Source organism: Bos taurus, chromosome 2, assembly GCF_002263795.3.
Source record: "Bos taurus isolate L1 Dominette 01449 registration number 42190680 breed Hereford chromosome 2, ARS-UCD2.0, whole genome shotgun sequence".
NCBI classification, from domain to species: Eukaryota; Metazoa; Chordata; class Mammalia; order Artiodactyla; family Bovidae; genus Bos; species Bos taurus.
In genome coordinates, this window is record NC_037329.1 from 130217762 (window position 1) to 130229827 (window position 12066).

General features: G+C 52.9%; 1 protein-coding gene across 3 annotated transcripts in view; it reads right to left on the reverse strand.

Annotated features, from left to right (window-relative positions):
• Positions 1-7839: 7839 nt before the first annotated feature.
• EPHA8 (EPH receptor A8) overlaps positions 7840-12066 on the reverse strand; it is a 34880-nt gene continuing 30653 nt past the window's right edge. For all 3 annotated transcript variants that reach the window (XM_059879804.1, XM_059879802.1, XM_059879799.1), the window contains 6 exons: positions 11870-11931; positions 11098-11307; positions 9979-10128; positions 9701-9891; positions 9259-9432; positions 7840-9126 (listed from right to left, as the gene is read on the reverse strand). In XM_059879804.1, the coding sequence (XP_059735787.1) occupies positions 9012-9126; positions 9259-9432; positions 9701-9891; positions 9979-10128; positions 11098-11307; positions 11870-11931 (902 nt within the window). In that variant the 3' untranslated portion in view covers positions 7840-9011. The remainder of the gene's footprint in view (positions 9127-9258; positions 9433-9700; positions 9892-9978; positions 10129-11097; positions 11308-11869; positions 11932-12066) is intronic.

Below are 12066 nucleotides of genomic sequence, written 5' to 3' on the forward strand. Positions count from 1 at the left end.
ACTGGAAAGCACGCCTGGAAACGCTTGTCACCATGTCTGGCACATGATACAAGGGTGGTAAATCATGACTCATTAGTATTAATAACAGTAAACCTCCCACGTAGGTTCCCATTAGATGCCACACAGACAGCCTTCTCCCCAGAGCCCCTTTCACACAGGTGGGTGGAGGTGGAGACAGTTACTTTCAGCATCCAAAGACGATGTCCGCTTTGGGAGGGGGGGGCTGCCCCGGGCTCCTTTCCCCTCACTGCCCTGGCCCCCACCCTTGGGTCACCTTGGCTATGCCCCCACTTGAACTTTCTCCTGATGGTTCCCAGCCTCCTTCACCTGGATCTGCATCACCTCGACCCCTGCCAAGGCCTCCAGCCCGCTTCTTCTTCCCTCGGGCTCCTGCTATCTCAAAGCCGGGAGGTGGCTTTCTGGTTTATTTTATTTGATGCTGGGCCCCTCACTTTTGGTATTCTGAGAGAAGCTCTTGCACTAATCTCCCCACTCTAAATGCTCGTCACATTTCTCTTAAAGCCACAGGAGCTCCCCCCACCCCATTCCCATCTTTTATTCATCACCTTCCACCAGCCCCAACACAGGAGACATGGAAATGCAAACCCTCCAAGGACTGCGAATTTCATGCCAGCAGCTGACCCTTCGCCAGCCGCCTAGGGTGGGAGAGATGAAGGTATCCTAACGAGGTGTCTAGGCATTGGGGATGGAGTTGGAGAGCTGGTCGTCCATGGGCCTGGGCCATCACCCCCTAGGCAAAATGAGAGCTAGGGGAACAAGGGTAAGGGGGCTTCCCTGGGGGCTAGGATGCTAGCCCACCCTTGCCTGCTTCCAAGGCCTCACCCACACTCACCAACTGCCTCAGCCTTGCACCATCCCAGAGACACCCAGTCACCCTCCTCCAGTCATAGACACTGTTCCCATGTCTTACCCTCATATCATCTCCTGATCCTCATGACAAGCCTGTGTAGTGTGTGGTGTATTGACCCCATGTGATGGGTTCAAGGTCATGTGGAAGGGAGGATGAAGAAACTGACCCTGAGACAAAGCAGATGCCCAGGGCCCCAGGAAGGGTCATTTGCCTGTGCTTCTATCATTCACTGAATTCTGACCATGATCCAGCCCTGGGCTGGGTACTGGGGTTGTCTGGCTACATAGGGACATTCTTGGCCTTAACCAGTGGTGATTAATCACAGTGCCATGTAAGTGCTTTCATAGGAAGCCTAAGGGTCTGTGGCGGAGAAGGCAATGGCACCCCACTCCAGTACTCTTGCTTGGCAAATCCCATGGACGGAGGAGCCTGTTAGGCTGCAATCCATGGGGTCGCTAAGAGTCGGACACGACTGAGCGACTTCACTTTCACTTTTCACTTTCATGCATTGGAGAAGGAAATGGCAACCCATTCCAGTGTTCTTGCCTGGAGAATCCCAGGGACGGGGGAGCCTGGTGGGCTGCCATCTATGGGGTCGCACAGAGTCGGACACGACTGAAGTGACTTAGCATAGCATAGCATAGCAAGGGTCTGTGGGCACTCAGAGAAAGGAGGCATCCAGCCCTAAGTCAGGGGAGGGGGGTACCAGAGTTTGAGAACTTCAGTATGGGGAGGAATTAGCCAGAGAGGAAGGGAGAGGAATATTCCTCTAATGGAACACACACAGCACAATCACAGAAGAGGCTGAGAGTGTTTACGAACCTGCAAGTGATTTCTTGTACCTGGAGGGTCCTCTGTGTGTTTCAAGGGATGAGACAAGATACACCGGTGGGGCCAGGTAAGAAAGTTCTGCTTGATGCCTTGGAACATCTCTTCCCATGCCTCCTCTAAACCCCAGCTGCACCGTCTGTCTTCCTCTCCCCAGAAGTTCCCTCAGAGGACTAGGAGGTTTGGCCAGCTTTGCCCACACTGAGGGACCAGAGGGTCATTCTTCCTGGTGCTTCTGTGCTTCTTCAGAGGAGTCCAGGTAGAAAAAGACTTGCTCCAAAGAGAGATGATACTAATGGTGAAGATTCAGACATTGTGTCTGATTAAAGGGTAGGGTCCTTATATATTTGAGAATTTCCTTTTGCTCCTCAAATGGCTCCTCTAGGTAATTTGTTTTCCTTCATCAGGTGGTTCCTAGAATGGTGATGCCAAGTACAGGAAGTAGAAGAGAGTCCAAAGCTGCTTTGGGAAGCCTTCCTTTAACTCATGCTATGAGAAGTTGGGTGGCCTAGGTTCAGAACCAGGGTGCGTCTCTAATGCTGTGCAAACTCGGGTGAATCCTCTCTGGGTAAGTCTAGGTTTCTCTATTTAAGAAACATAAAGGGGATGTTGCTGGTCATCCAGTAGCTAGCCTCTGAATTTCCACTGCAAGGGTGGGGGTTCCATCCTTTGTTGGGGAACTAAGATCCCACATACCACATGGCCAAAAAAAGAAAGAAAGAAACATGGAGGGTGTGGAGAACGAACAAACTGGTCCTCTCAAAGCTCTCTGATTTTATAATAAGAGCAAAGAAACTTATTGCAGTTTTCTATGATCCTATAATTTGGCTTCTCTATTTTCTTTAGCCTGTGAGCATCTTGAGGGCAAAAATTATCTCATTTATTCCAGAATTCACAGATTCAAGCAAGGACCTGTCACATAAGAAATGCTCGGTAAATATACAATCATTCATTTATTCATTCAACAAACATCTGTTTACATACAAATGAAAGCCACCAGTGTGCTGTGTGCTAGTGTTAAAGCATTGAGTAAATTAGATACCATACCTGCTTGTTGGAGTATGTTGAGTGATAAGGGCAGAAGATAAGTAAATAGACAATGTATAACTTCAACAGGTTTTAAGTGCTATAAAAAGAATAACCTTGTGTAACATAGCAGAAAGTGACTCAGGAAAAGGCAGTCGTTTTGGGGGTTGATTATTTTGAAGACATGGAGGAACATTCCAGGCAGGAGGAAGAGCTCATGCCAACACCTGGTGTGTTCAAGAAATCAAAAGAAGGGTTTGAATGAGGGGGAGGTTGGGTGGAGGGAGGTTGCTTTAAAGCTGGAGCAGGTTTGCTTTAGGCCAGGTGAGGACTTTAGATGTCATTATCAACTTGATAGAAAACTTTTGGAGGGGTTGTAACCCCTCCAAAAGAAGGGGTGTGTGTTGTGAAGATCCCTTTGGCCAGAATCCCTTGTGCAGAATGAATTATGGGGGTGAGAGAGGAAGAAGGGACACCTGTGAAGAGGCTCCCACAGATGTCCAGAGGAGAGGGGGTGTCGGTGGCTCAGACTTGGAGGCAAGTGTGGAATAAATGGTTAGATAGAACCCACCCAGATTCTATGACCTGCAGGTGCACCCAGTCACTGGGGTCTAGCACCCTGGACAGCGCACTCCACTCATTCCCAGAAGGGCTGATTCTGGGTTTCTCCCAGACACGAGATTCCTCAGAACACCCTCCATTGTGGTTTTAAAACATTTTAATTTCTAATTAGAAAATGTTCCAACATACAGGAAAATCAGAAAATACAGTAACATACAGGTATATGCCCACCCAGGTTAAATGGGTGTTAACATTTTGTCATATTTGCTTCAAAGCCCTCTCTCTTTTTAAAAAAAGAAAATGGATGGAACACGATCAATACAGCTCAATACCTCTTTCCTCCTTGCCTTTTCTCCACAGAAGTAACTAAGCTGAAGCTGATGTTTACCGTCCCGGGCATGTGTCATCTTCTATTTATGCATGCAAAACCTGCAAGTCTATTGTTACATATATTTCAAAAGTTTATATAAATGGTATAATACTGTACACATTTCTTTGCCATTTATTTTTTCATTCCATATTTATGTTCTGGAGATTTACCATATTGGGAACATGTTGATCTAGTTTGTTCATTTTAACTGTGATAGATGATTTCATTGTGTTTATAAAGCAGCTTATTTTCCTGTTCTCTTGCTGAGAGGCAGTTAGACTGCTCCTCACTTTTCTATCACATACTAAGATGTGGTGAATATCCTTGACCACATATCCTTTTGCACATGAATATGAGTTTCTCCAGGGCTTCCCAAGTGGTGCTAGTGGTAAAGAACCCACCTGCCAATGGAAGAGACATAGATTCAGGTTCGACCCCTGGGTTGGGAAGATCCCCTGGAGGAGGGCATGGCAACCCACTCCAGTATTCTTGTCTGGAGGATCCCATGGACAGAAGAGCCACAGTCCATAGGGTCGCAAAGAGTCAGACACAACTGAAGTGACTTGGCATGCACACACACCTGAGTTTCTCTAGGATGCATGGAAAACACTCTGGGTTCTGCACCCAGATTCTATGACCTGCAGGTGCAACTCATCCCCCAGCTGCTGTGAGTGCTGGCTGCTAGGGATTCACAGCTGCTCACAGCTTCTTGGGAACTTCTTTATTCAGGAAGTTATAAGTTACCCACCACCTTGCCCCCTACATTGGGCAGCCCACAGTCAATGACTGATGGATACAGCCAATGACTGATGGATAAGTCTTATCCGTCAATGACTGATGGATAAGCCAATGACTGGTGCAAAAGCCTGGCCTCTTTGCCTCAAGGCAGATTCACTCTGCAACGTTACTAATGCTTCAGAGCTCCCCATGGGGTCAGATTGAAGATAATCTCCAGCTGAGAACCTACCATCACTTAACATTTCTTCCTATCCTATCTGCCTGACCCTCTCTCTCCACCTGAGAGTCCTCCCTCTAGAAACCACCTGCACAAGGATCTCGGGCACTGCTTAGGGGACCTAACTTCAGACAGGCACACACCTAACCTAAGGCAGAGCCACTGTGTCTCAGATTTGCTCATCTTAAAACGGTTTCCAAATTGTTCTCCAAAGTAGTTGTACCAATTTACGTTCCCACCAGCAGTTTACAAACATTGCTGACCGCCCCCACCCACCACACTCATCTATTCCAGTGTTATAGACTAATTTTGCCAATCAGATTGTGTAATATGCTAATTTTTGTTTTAATTTGCATTTCCGTGCTCACTAGTGATATTGAGAATCTTGTTACTATCTTTATTGGCGTTCAAATTTCTTCCCCTGTTATTTGTCTGTTCACATCTTTTGTCCATTTGCTTACTGCTTTGGAATGTCTATGGTAAATTGATTCTTTGAGGCTTAAATTTTTTATTTTGGAGACTAATTCTCTCTTGGCTGGTTATCCAAGTTGAAAATACCTTCTGCCAGCTGTGGCTTTAACAAATTTGCTTATTTTTTTGTCATGTAGACATTTTTGACTTTAAGGAAATAAGATTTATCATTTCCTTTCATTTGTGTTTGTGTCTTATTTATTTTCTACTCTGAGATCTTCAAGTTATTTCCCTGTTTTGTTTGAAAAGCTTTGTACTCTGCTTTTTATACTTACTGATAGGACTTTGATCAACCTGGAACTTATTTTGTGAGTGGTGTGAATGGGGATGTACTTTTATCTTTTTCCATGGGAGTATTTAATTGTCCTAACATCACTCATTGACTACCGTGTTTCAAACACTCAGATACATTTGGGTCTGTTCTTGTCATTATTCTGCTCTTTTTCTCTGTTTCTCTATTCTTGGGACCAAATCAAATAATTTTAATTATTTAAAGCTTTGTAGCAATTATTGAGATCTAGCAGGGTAAGTTTTCCTTCCTCTTCCTCTTCTTTCTTCTTCAAAATTGCCTTAGTTATTCTGGGTTCTTTATTATTCCATATGCATTTTGGGATGACCTTGTCAAGCTGCAGAGAAAACCTCATTTCAAATCTTATTGGGTATAAAATGTATAGATTAAATTGGAGTCTACTGGCCAACTTGATAATAGGGAATCTTCTCACCATGAGCACAGTTTGTTTCTCCCATGGCTGTTATTCTTTCTTTCCTCTGTGTTCCACCCTTGCACAGGGGGCTGCCTGGGAAATGACTCTCCAAACCCTTCTCATCCTCCAATGCCCAGGTGAACACTCCCTCCTCCAGGAAGTCCTTGATGATAGCCCTGGCTCTCCAGGCTCGGTCGCCCTCTCTCTCTTTCTCCTTTGACATCCTCTAAACCTGCTGTGTGTACCATTTTCTGGACATAGCCTCCTGGATCTGATCGAGGGAACCATTTTTGGGCTCTCTGTACCTCCACCTGCTCTCAGCTTCTGAACAGAAGGGGCTGCATGTCCATCTTTGTATCCCCAACGGCACCCAGTCCATGGTGGGTGCTCAGTAGGCTCTGATGGTTGGTCCTTAGAGAAGACAGGTGTGTAGTAACACACTCTTCCTCACAGGAAACTGCTGGTTCCATGGGGCAGAGCCTGGAGCAGAGCTTGGGGTTTTAGAGGGATACACATCTGGCTTGAGATCAAACAGCTCTGGCTTATGTGAGGGTTCTGCCATATGGGACACTGGCCTGTCTGAGAAGGGTTGTTAGTGAGACTGTAGGGAACACACTACATGGGTTTCCTCTCTGGTCCTCCTTTCCCAAGTTGGAGGAGGGGCAGGAATGAAGACCCTTCCCTCAGCTGGAGGGGTAGCTGGAGATCACTTATTTGCTCACCAACAAGCCCCCGGGGGTATTTTCCCCAGATGTCTGAGCCACTGACTCAAATGGACACAGCTGGGCTCTGCTCTGTCTCAGGCCACCGGCCTGTCTCCTGCCGCTCTTTCCTCTCTCGGGGAGCAGAGGCGTGTCCTAAGCCCCTGATATAACTACGGAAGCTGCCTGTATCCTGTCTTCCCTTCCCTGCCCTATAGCACCCAGGTGTCTCAATGGACTCCCTGTTCCCAGGGCAGCTGTTTGCATGGGAAGGCCTTTCCTCACACAGTCCTCCTCCAGGGGAATCCCCAAGAGAACGCGAGGTCGGGGCAATCAAGCTCCAGGGTTAAGCGCCATCTGCAGTTCACAGAAGAGAGAATTAGGGATGCTTCCTAGCAGAGGATGTGCTTCGGAGTTGGACAAACCTGGGTTTCAATTCAGACTCCCATAAACTTGACTTTAGGCAAATTGACTTCTGTATAACTCAGCCTCCTCTAATAACAAAATGCGCACATGAATCCTACCTCCTAGGATAGATGAAGACCAGAGAGGGGGGGAAATGTATGGGATTCGTGCAGTAGGTGCACAGCATAAGGCTGCTCCTTCCTTCCCAGGAGAGGTCAGAGTTGTGGGGATGGAAAGAAACCGGAGACACAGGCAAAGATGAGGCAGAATTTATTCTCCTTGTGGGCGAGTACAAGGTTCAGGATGGAGCCCACAGAGAGGCAGGTCCCTGGGGTGCCCCACGCTATGGGCAGGGGCCACACTTTTCCAAGTGCCAGGCCCACTGTGTGCCCCCGGCCATGAGGATCCAGAGTCCAGGAACTGGGCAAGAGTGGGATGGTGGGAGGAAGACAGGGTCCTCCCCGGATCGTGTCCTGACCACGTTTCCGACTTCCATAGGAAGGAAGAACAGCTCGGCGATATAGTAATATAATATATAGAGGTGTAGAGAGCTGGCCGCGGCACCTGGGCGGGGCTGAGGCTCCCCGAATTATTGCAGGAGGGAGAGGGGGCTCAGTGCTGGCGTCTCCGCGGGACAGCTGTGCTGGCTACGGGGAGGGCTGGGCGGGGTGGGGGGCGCTGGGCTCGTCCCTCCCTGGGGGCTGGCAGGGCTCACCGAGTATCCTGCTTGGTGGGGTTCCGTGGGCCCTGCCAGCTTCCCCTGGGATGGGGCTTTCTCACCCTGGGTGTTTTTTTTTTATGTGCTTTGAAGACCATTTTTGCATTGTCAGGAGTGAGGAAAAAAAATATTCTGACATGGTAGAAAAAAGATATTTACATACCCTGGTGGGCCGCAAGGGGGAAGGTCAACTGAGTCGGTGGGGGCGGGGGGGTGGGGTGGGGTGGGGGCTTCCCAAGTCCCTCCCACCCACATCCGTCTGTGTGGGAGGATTTGGGGGAAAGAGCCCCTGGCTGAGGCGCAGCTCTGAAACTCTGAAGCTGCCGTGTGACCTTGGACAAGGCACACACTCCCTTGGTCTGCCCAGGAGGTGAAGGAGGGGTGGACTTGGAGCTGAAAAACTAGAATCTTATGGTCCTTGATCCTAGGCATGGGGCCGGGGGGTGGGGCTGGGGGAGCGCAGGCCAGGGCTGGGCAGTGACGTTGGCAGAGGCCCTTCCAAGTGAGAAGCCCTGGGCTGTGGAGGGGTACCAAAGACTAGGGGGAAGGTGGTGGCCCCTGGTCCCTGGCCAGGTAGTCAAGTTCAGCTGAGGGCATCGTGTGTGCGCCCTGGTGATGCCTGCACAGAAAGGGGCCAGGGAGGCTGGCCGGGAACCCTGTTTTCCTGTTGAAGCAGTGATGGGAGCCAGGTGGGGGAAGCAGGTGACCCCCGCCCCTACCAGCTAGAGGGAGGGCTCAGACCTGAGATAGAGCCGGGGGTGGGCCCACCCGGGCGGAGAACTAGGGTGGGCCTGGTGCTGGTGAGGTTTGGAAGTAGCCCCTAGCTCCAGCCTCCAGGTGTGCGGGAGGGGCTGAGCCTCTCCCCAGACCCTGTGGGTGCTGGGACCCGGGCCCACATTCGAGGGGCAGTGTCACACCGAGCTCCTCGCTCACACATCCTCACGCTTGTGACACGCTATCCACAGTCACACACACACGCGCCCCCAGCCTTAACGAATAAGCACAGTCACCAGAACTTGCACACATCCATGGGGGACCTGAAAGATGGGCACACACACACACACACACATGATCACACATGTTCACCAGGGCTCCCACGACCTCGTGAGAAGGTGAGTGCGCGCACACACACACTTGCACGCACACGGAGGCAGGTGAGCGACATCTCAGGGGCCTTGACGCTCCAGCTTCTGGGAAAGAGAAGGCCCTCTGCCCTCTGCTGGGCGCCAAATCCCCTTCCCAGGTGGCCTGACCCCGGATAAGTCCGGGTCTTGCGGCGGCATCCTCGGTCTCCCTGGCACCTGAGCGGAAGGCAGCTGAGGCGGAAGGGCAGAGGCCTGGGACCGCCCACCTCGAGAGTCCTCCAACGGCGGCAGACGGGGCCCCGGGGCTGAGTTTAGGTCAGAGGTGCCGGCGGGGCCCCTGGGTGCTGGTCAGCTGGGCCCTCATGGTCTGGATGCTGCCCAGGATCTTCTTCTGGTGGCCCATGAGGGTGATGCCCAGGGCCCGCACGTCCCTGGAAAGGAAGGCGGTGCTGACCTGGGAGGCTGGGACCCCTCCTGGGAGCTGCCGTGCTCAGCGGCTCCGCCTCTGACCCCGCCCCCTGCCCTCTGCCCTCCTCTGGTCCCAGTAGGCCCACCACACTCACTGAGCGTTCATACGGAGCACCATGCCCAGGGAGGAGTAACCCCCGGCAGCGAAGTGGTCCCGGTAGCGGCCCATGCGGATGGAGTCCAGCCAGTCTCCCACGGTGAGGCCCCCGCTGCCACCCCCGCCCCCTCGGAGGTCAAAGCAGCTCCGGGCAAAGGCGGGGGGTGGACACCTGAGGCACAGGGGCCCTAGGTAAGGCTCCTGCCAGAGACACTGGCAGACTGGAGACACTGGCACCCGCCACCGTCAGGTTCGGCAGCAGCTAAGGGGTTTACCAGGGCTTGGAAGGAGAGGGGTGAACAGGGGTCAGGGGCCCAGACTGGGTCTGGTCCAGGGGTCCAGGCTGAGTGGTCCCGAGGCCTGGACGAAGCCGGGGCCTTGTTCAGGGCAAGCGGGGAGGGCAGCCGGGCTTGGGCGGGGCTGGGGTGGGTGCCAGGCACCTGTGCACGGTGGCTGTGGCCCTGAGACTCTCAGGGCTGTGGATGAGAGAATCCAGGACACTGACGATCTGTGAGAAGCGAGGCCGCTGGGCGCGGTCTTTGTGCCAGCAGTCAAGCATGAGCTGGTGTAGCGCGTGGGGGCAGCCCATGGGCGCAGGCAGGCGGTAGCCCTCCTCCACGGAGCTGATGACCTGCGGGGGAACACGGCGCTGGGCTGGAGCGGCCCTCTTGCCCCCAGGCCCCAGAACGCCACTGCCCAGCCAGGCTCCGGCACTCACGTCCCGGTTGGTCATGTTCCAGTAGGGCCGCTCCCCGTAGGCCAGCACCTCCCACATGACCACCCCGAAACTCCACACGTCGCTGGCCGAGGAGAAGGTCCGGAAGGCGATGGCCTCGGGGGCCGTCCAGCGAATGGGGATCTTGCCTCCCTGTGACGAACACACGCGTGTTGAGAACACCTCCCCAGCCTGACCAGGAGCTGAGAGCAGGGGTCCGGGCTGGGAAACTTGCAGGCTGGTTGGAGAGACACGGCCTCCATGACCTTCCACGATCACCTGTTCTGATGCGGGGGGGACCTGCACACGGAGCAGGAGTGGAGACTGAACGAGAGACAGTGGGTGGTGGGCTCAGCACCCAGGAGATGGTCAGTAAGAGCTGGTCAACAGGTTGCCTCAACAGGTTGAGGCAAAGAACTGACTCATAGGAAAAGAACCTGATGCTGGGAAAGACTGAAGGCGGGAGGAGAAGGGGACAACAGGAGGAGATGGTTGGATGGCATCACCGACTCGATGGACACGAGTTTGAGTAAACTCTGGGAGTTGGTGATACACAGGGAGGCCTGGTGTGCTGCAGTCCATGGGGTCACAAAGAGTCGGACGCGACTGAGTGACTGAACTGAACTGAACTGAACTGATGCCTGAACGAGTATGAAGCTCAGACAACGTGGTCTAGCAGGTTTCCAGCTCCCCTTATCCCCCTTCCTTTTTTTGGTTACAAAATCCTTTCTCTAAGTGAAACCTCAGTAGGTGAGACCCTAAGGGCCTCTGATTGATTGACCCTCTGATTGAGGCAGACCTCTGCACTTAAGGCCCCTTTCAAGAAGCCCAAATCCCCATAGAATACATTGTGAAAATGCTGGGGGGTTTTAGCCAAACTTTAGAGACAGATGCAGAGTAGATGTGTAATTCAGAGAGAAGCCAACTCTCCCCAAATCTCCCGGTGAGGGGCCGTGGGGACCAGCCCTGGTGTCTCCCCAGTGGCACAAAGGTGGGAAAGCTTGCACCCATTTGACAGAGGGGCAAACAGAGGTGCAGAGAAGAGACAGGACTTGCCCCAGGCTGGAGGCAACCCTGAAATTTCCAACCTCCCTAACGACACGCGGGGCGTGGGCTACGCACCGTGGTGGTATAGGCAGCATCAGGGTCATCCTCCAGCACCCGGGAGAGCCCGAAGTCAGACACCTTGCAGACCAGGTTGCCATCAACCAGGACGTTGCGAGCGGCCAGGTCGCGGTGGACATAGCCCAAGTCTGAGAGGTAGCGCATGCCGGCGCCCACGCCTCTGAGCATGCCCACCAGCTGCACGATGGTGAACTGGCCGTCGTGCGTCTGCAGAGGGATGCGGCGCGGGCTTCAGGAAGGCTCCTTGAAGTTCACAAAGGGCCTCCCTGCTTAGGAAGCATGCTAGTGTCGAAGGCTTGTTCTCACGTCTCGTTTACCCTCACTGCAACCCTGAGAGGTAGGTAGGTAGGTGGGGTGTGAAGACTGGTCATCCACTTTGCCCAAGGGGAGAGGGAGACCCAGAGAGGTGTGGCCCTGTCTCTGACCACCCAACAGACACATGGCCCGGCAAAGGCTGGGAATCTCGGGGTTTCTGGCCCGCACCTCATGCCTCCCAGCTGGGTGGGGCCCTGGGAACCCACAGAGCCACTGCTCTTAGCCTGTGTGCAGGAGAGGGCGGCAGGACCCACAGCAGAGGGGCTTTCACGTGATGGGGGCTGAAAGGCACTTGGATGGACTGACCTGCTCCACGCCTAGCTCCCCCTTCCCCAAGTCTGTTAGGTCTAAGCTCTGGGGACGAGGGGGTATTTGGAGGCCTCACACGATCTCCCATCACCCAGACTGAACTTCCCTCTCCCGGCCCATGTGGAAAACAGAGTGGGGCACGCACCCTCAGGAATGCATCCAGAGACCCGTTCTCCATGTACTCAGTCACGATCATTGCCAGACGGCCTGGGGGGTGGGGCGGGGTGTAACAGGGAGGAAGTGGTTCTTGGTAGTGGATCAGGGCTGCAGGGCCGTGACCCCATGAACATGCCACCCCCTGCCCCACTATGAGCTGCCATGAGCTGGGCCAGCACCATGGGG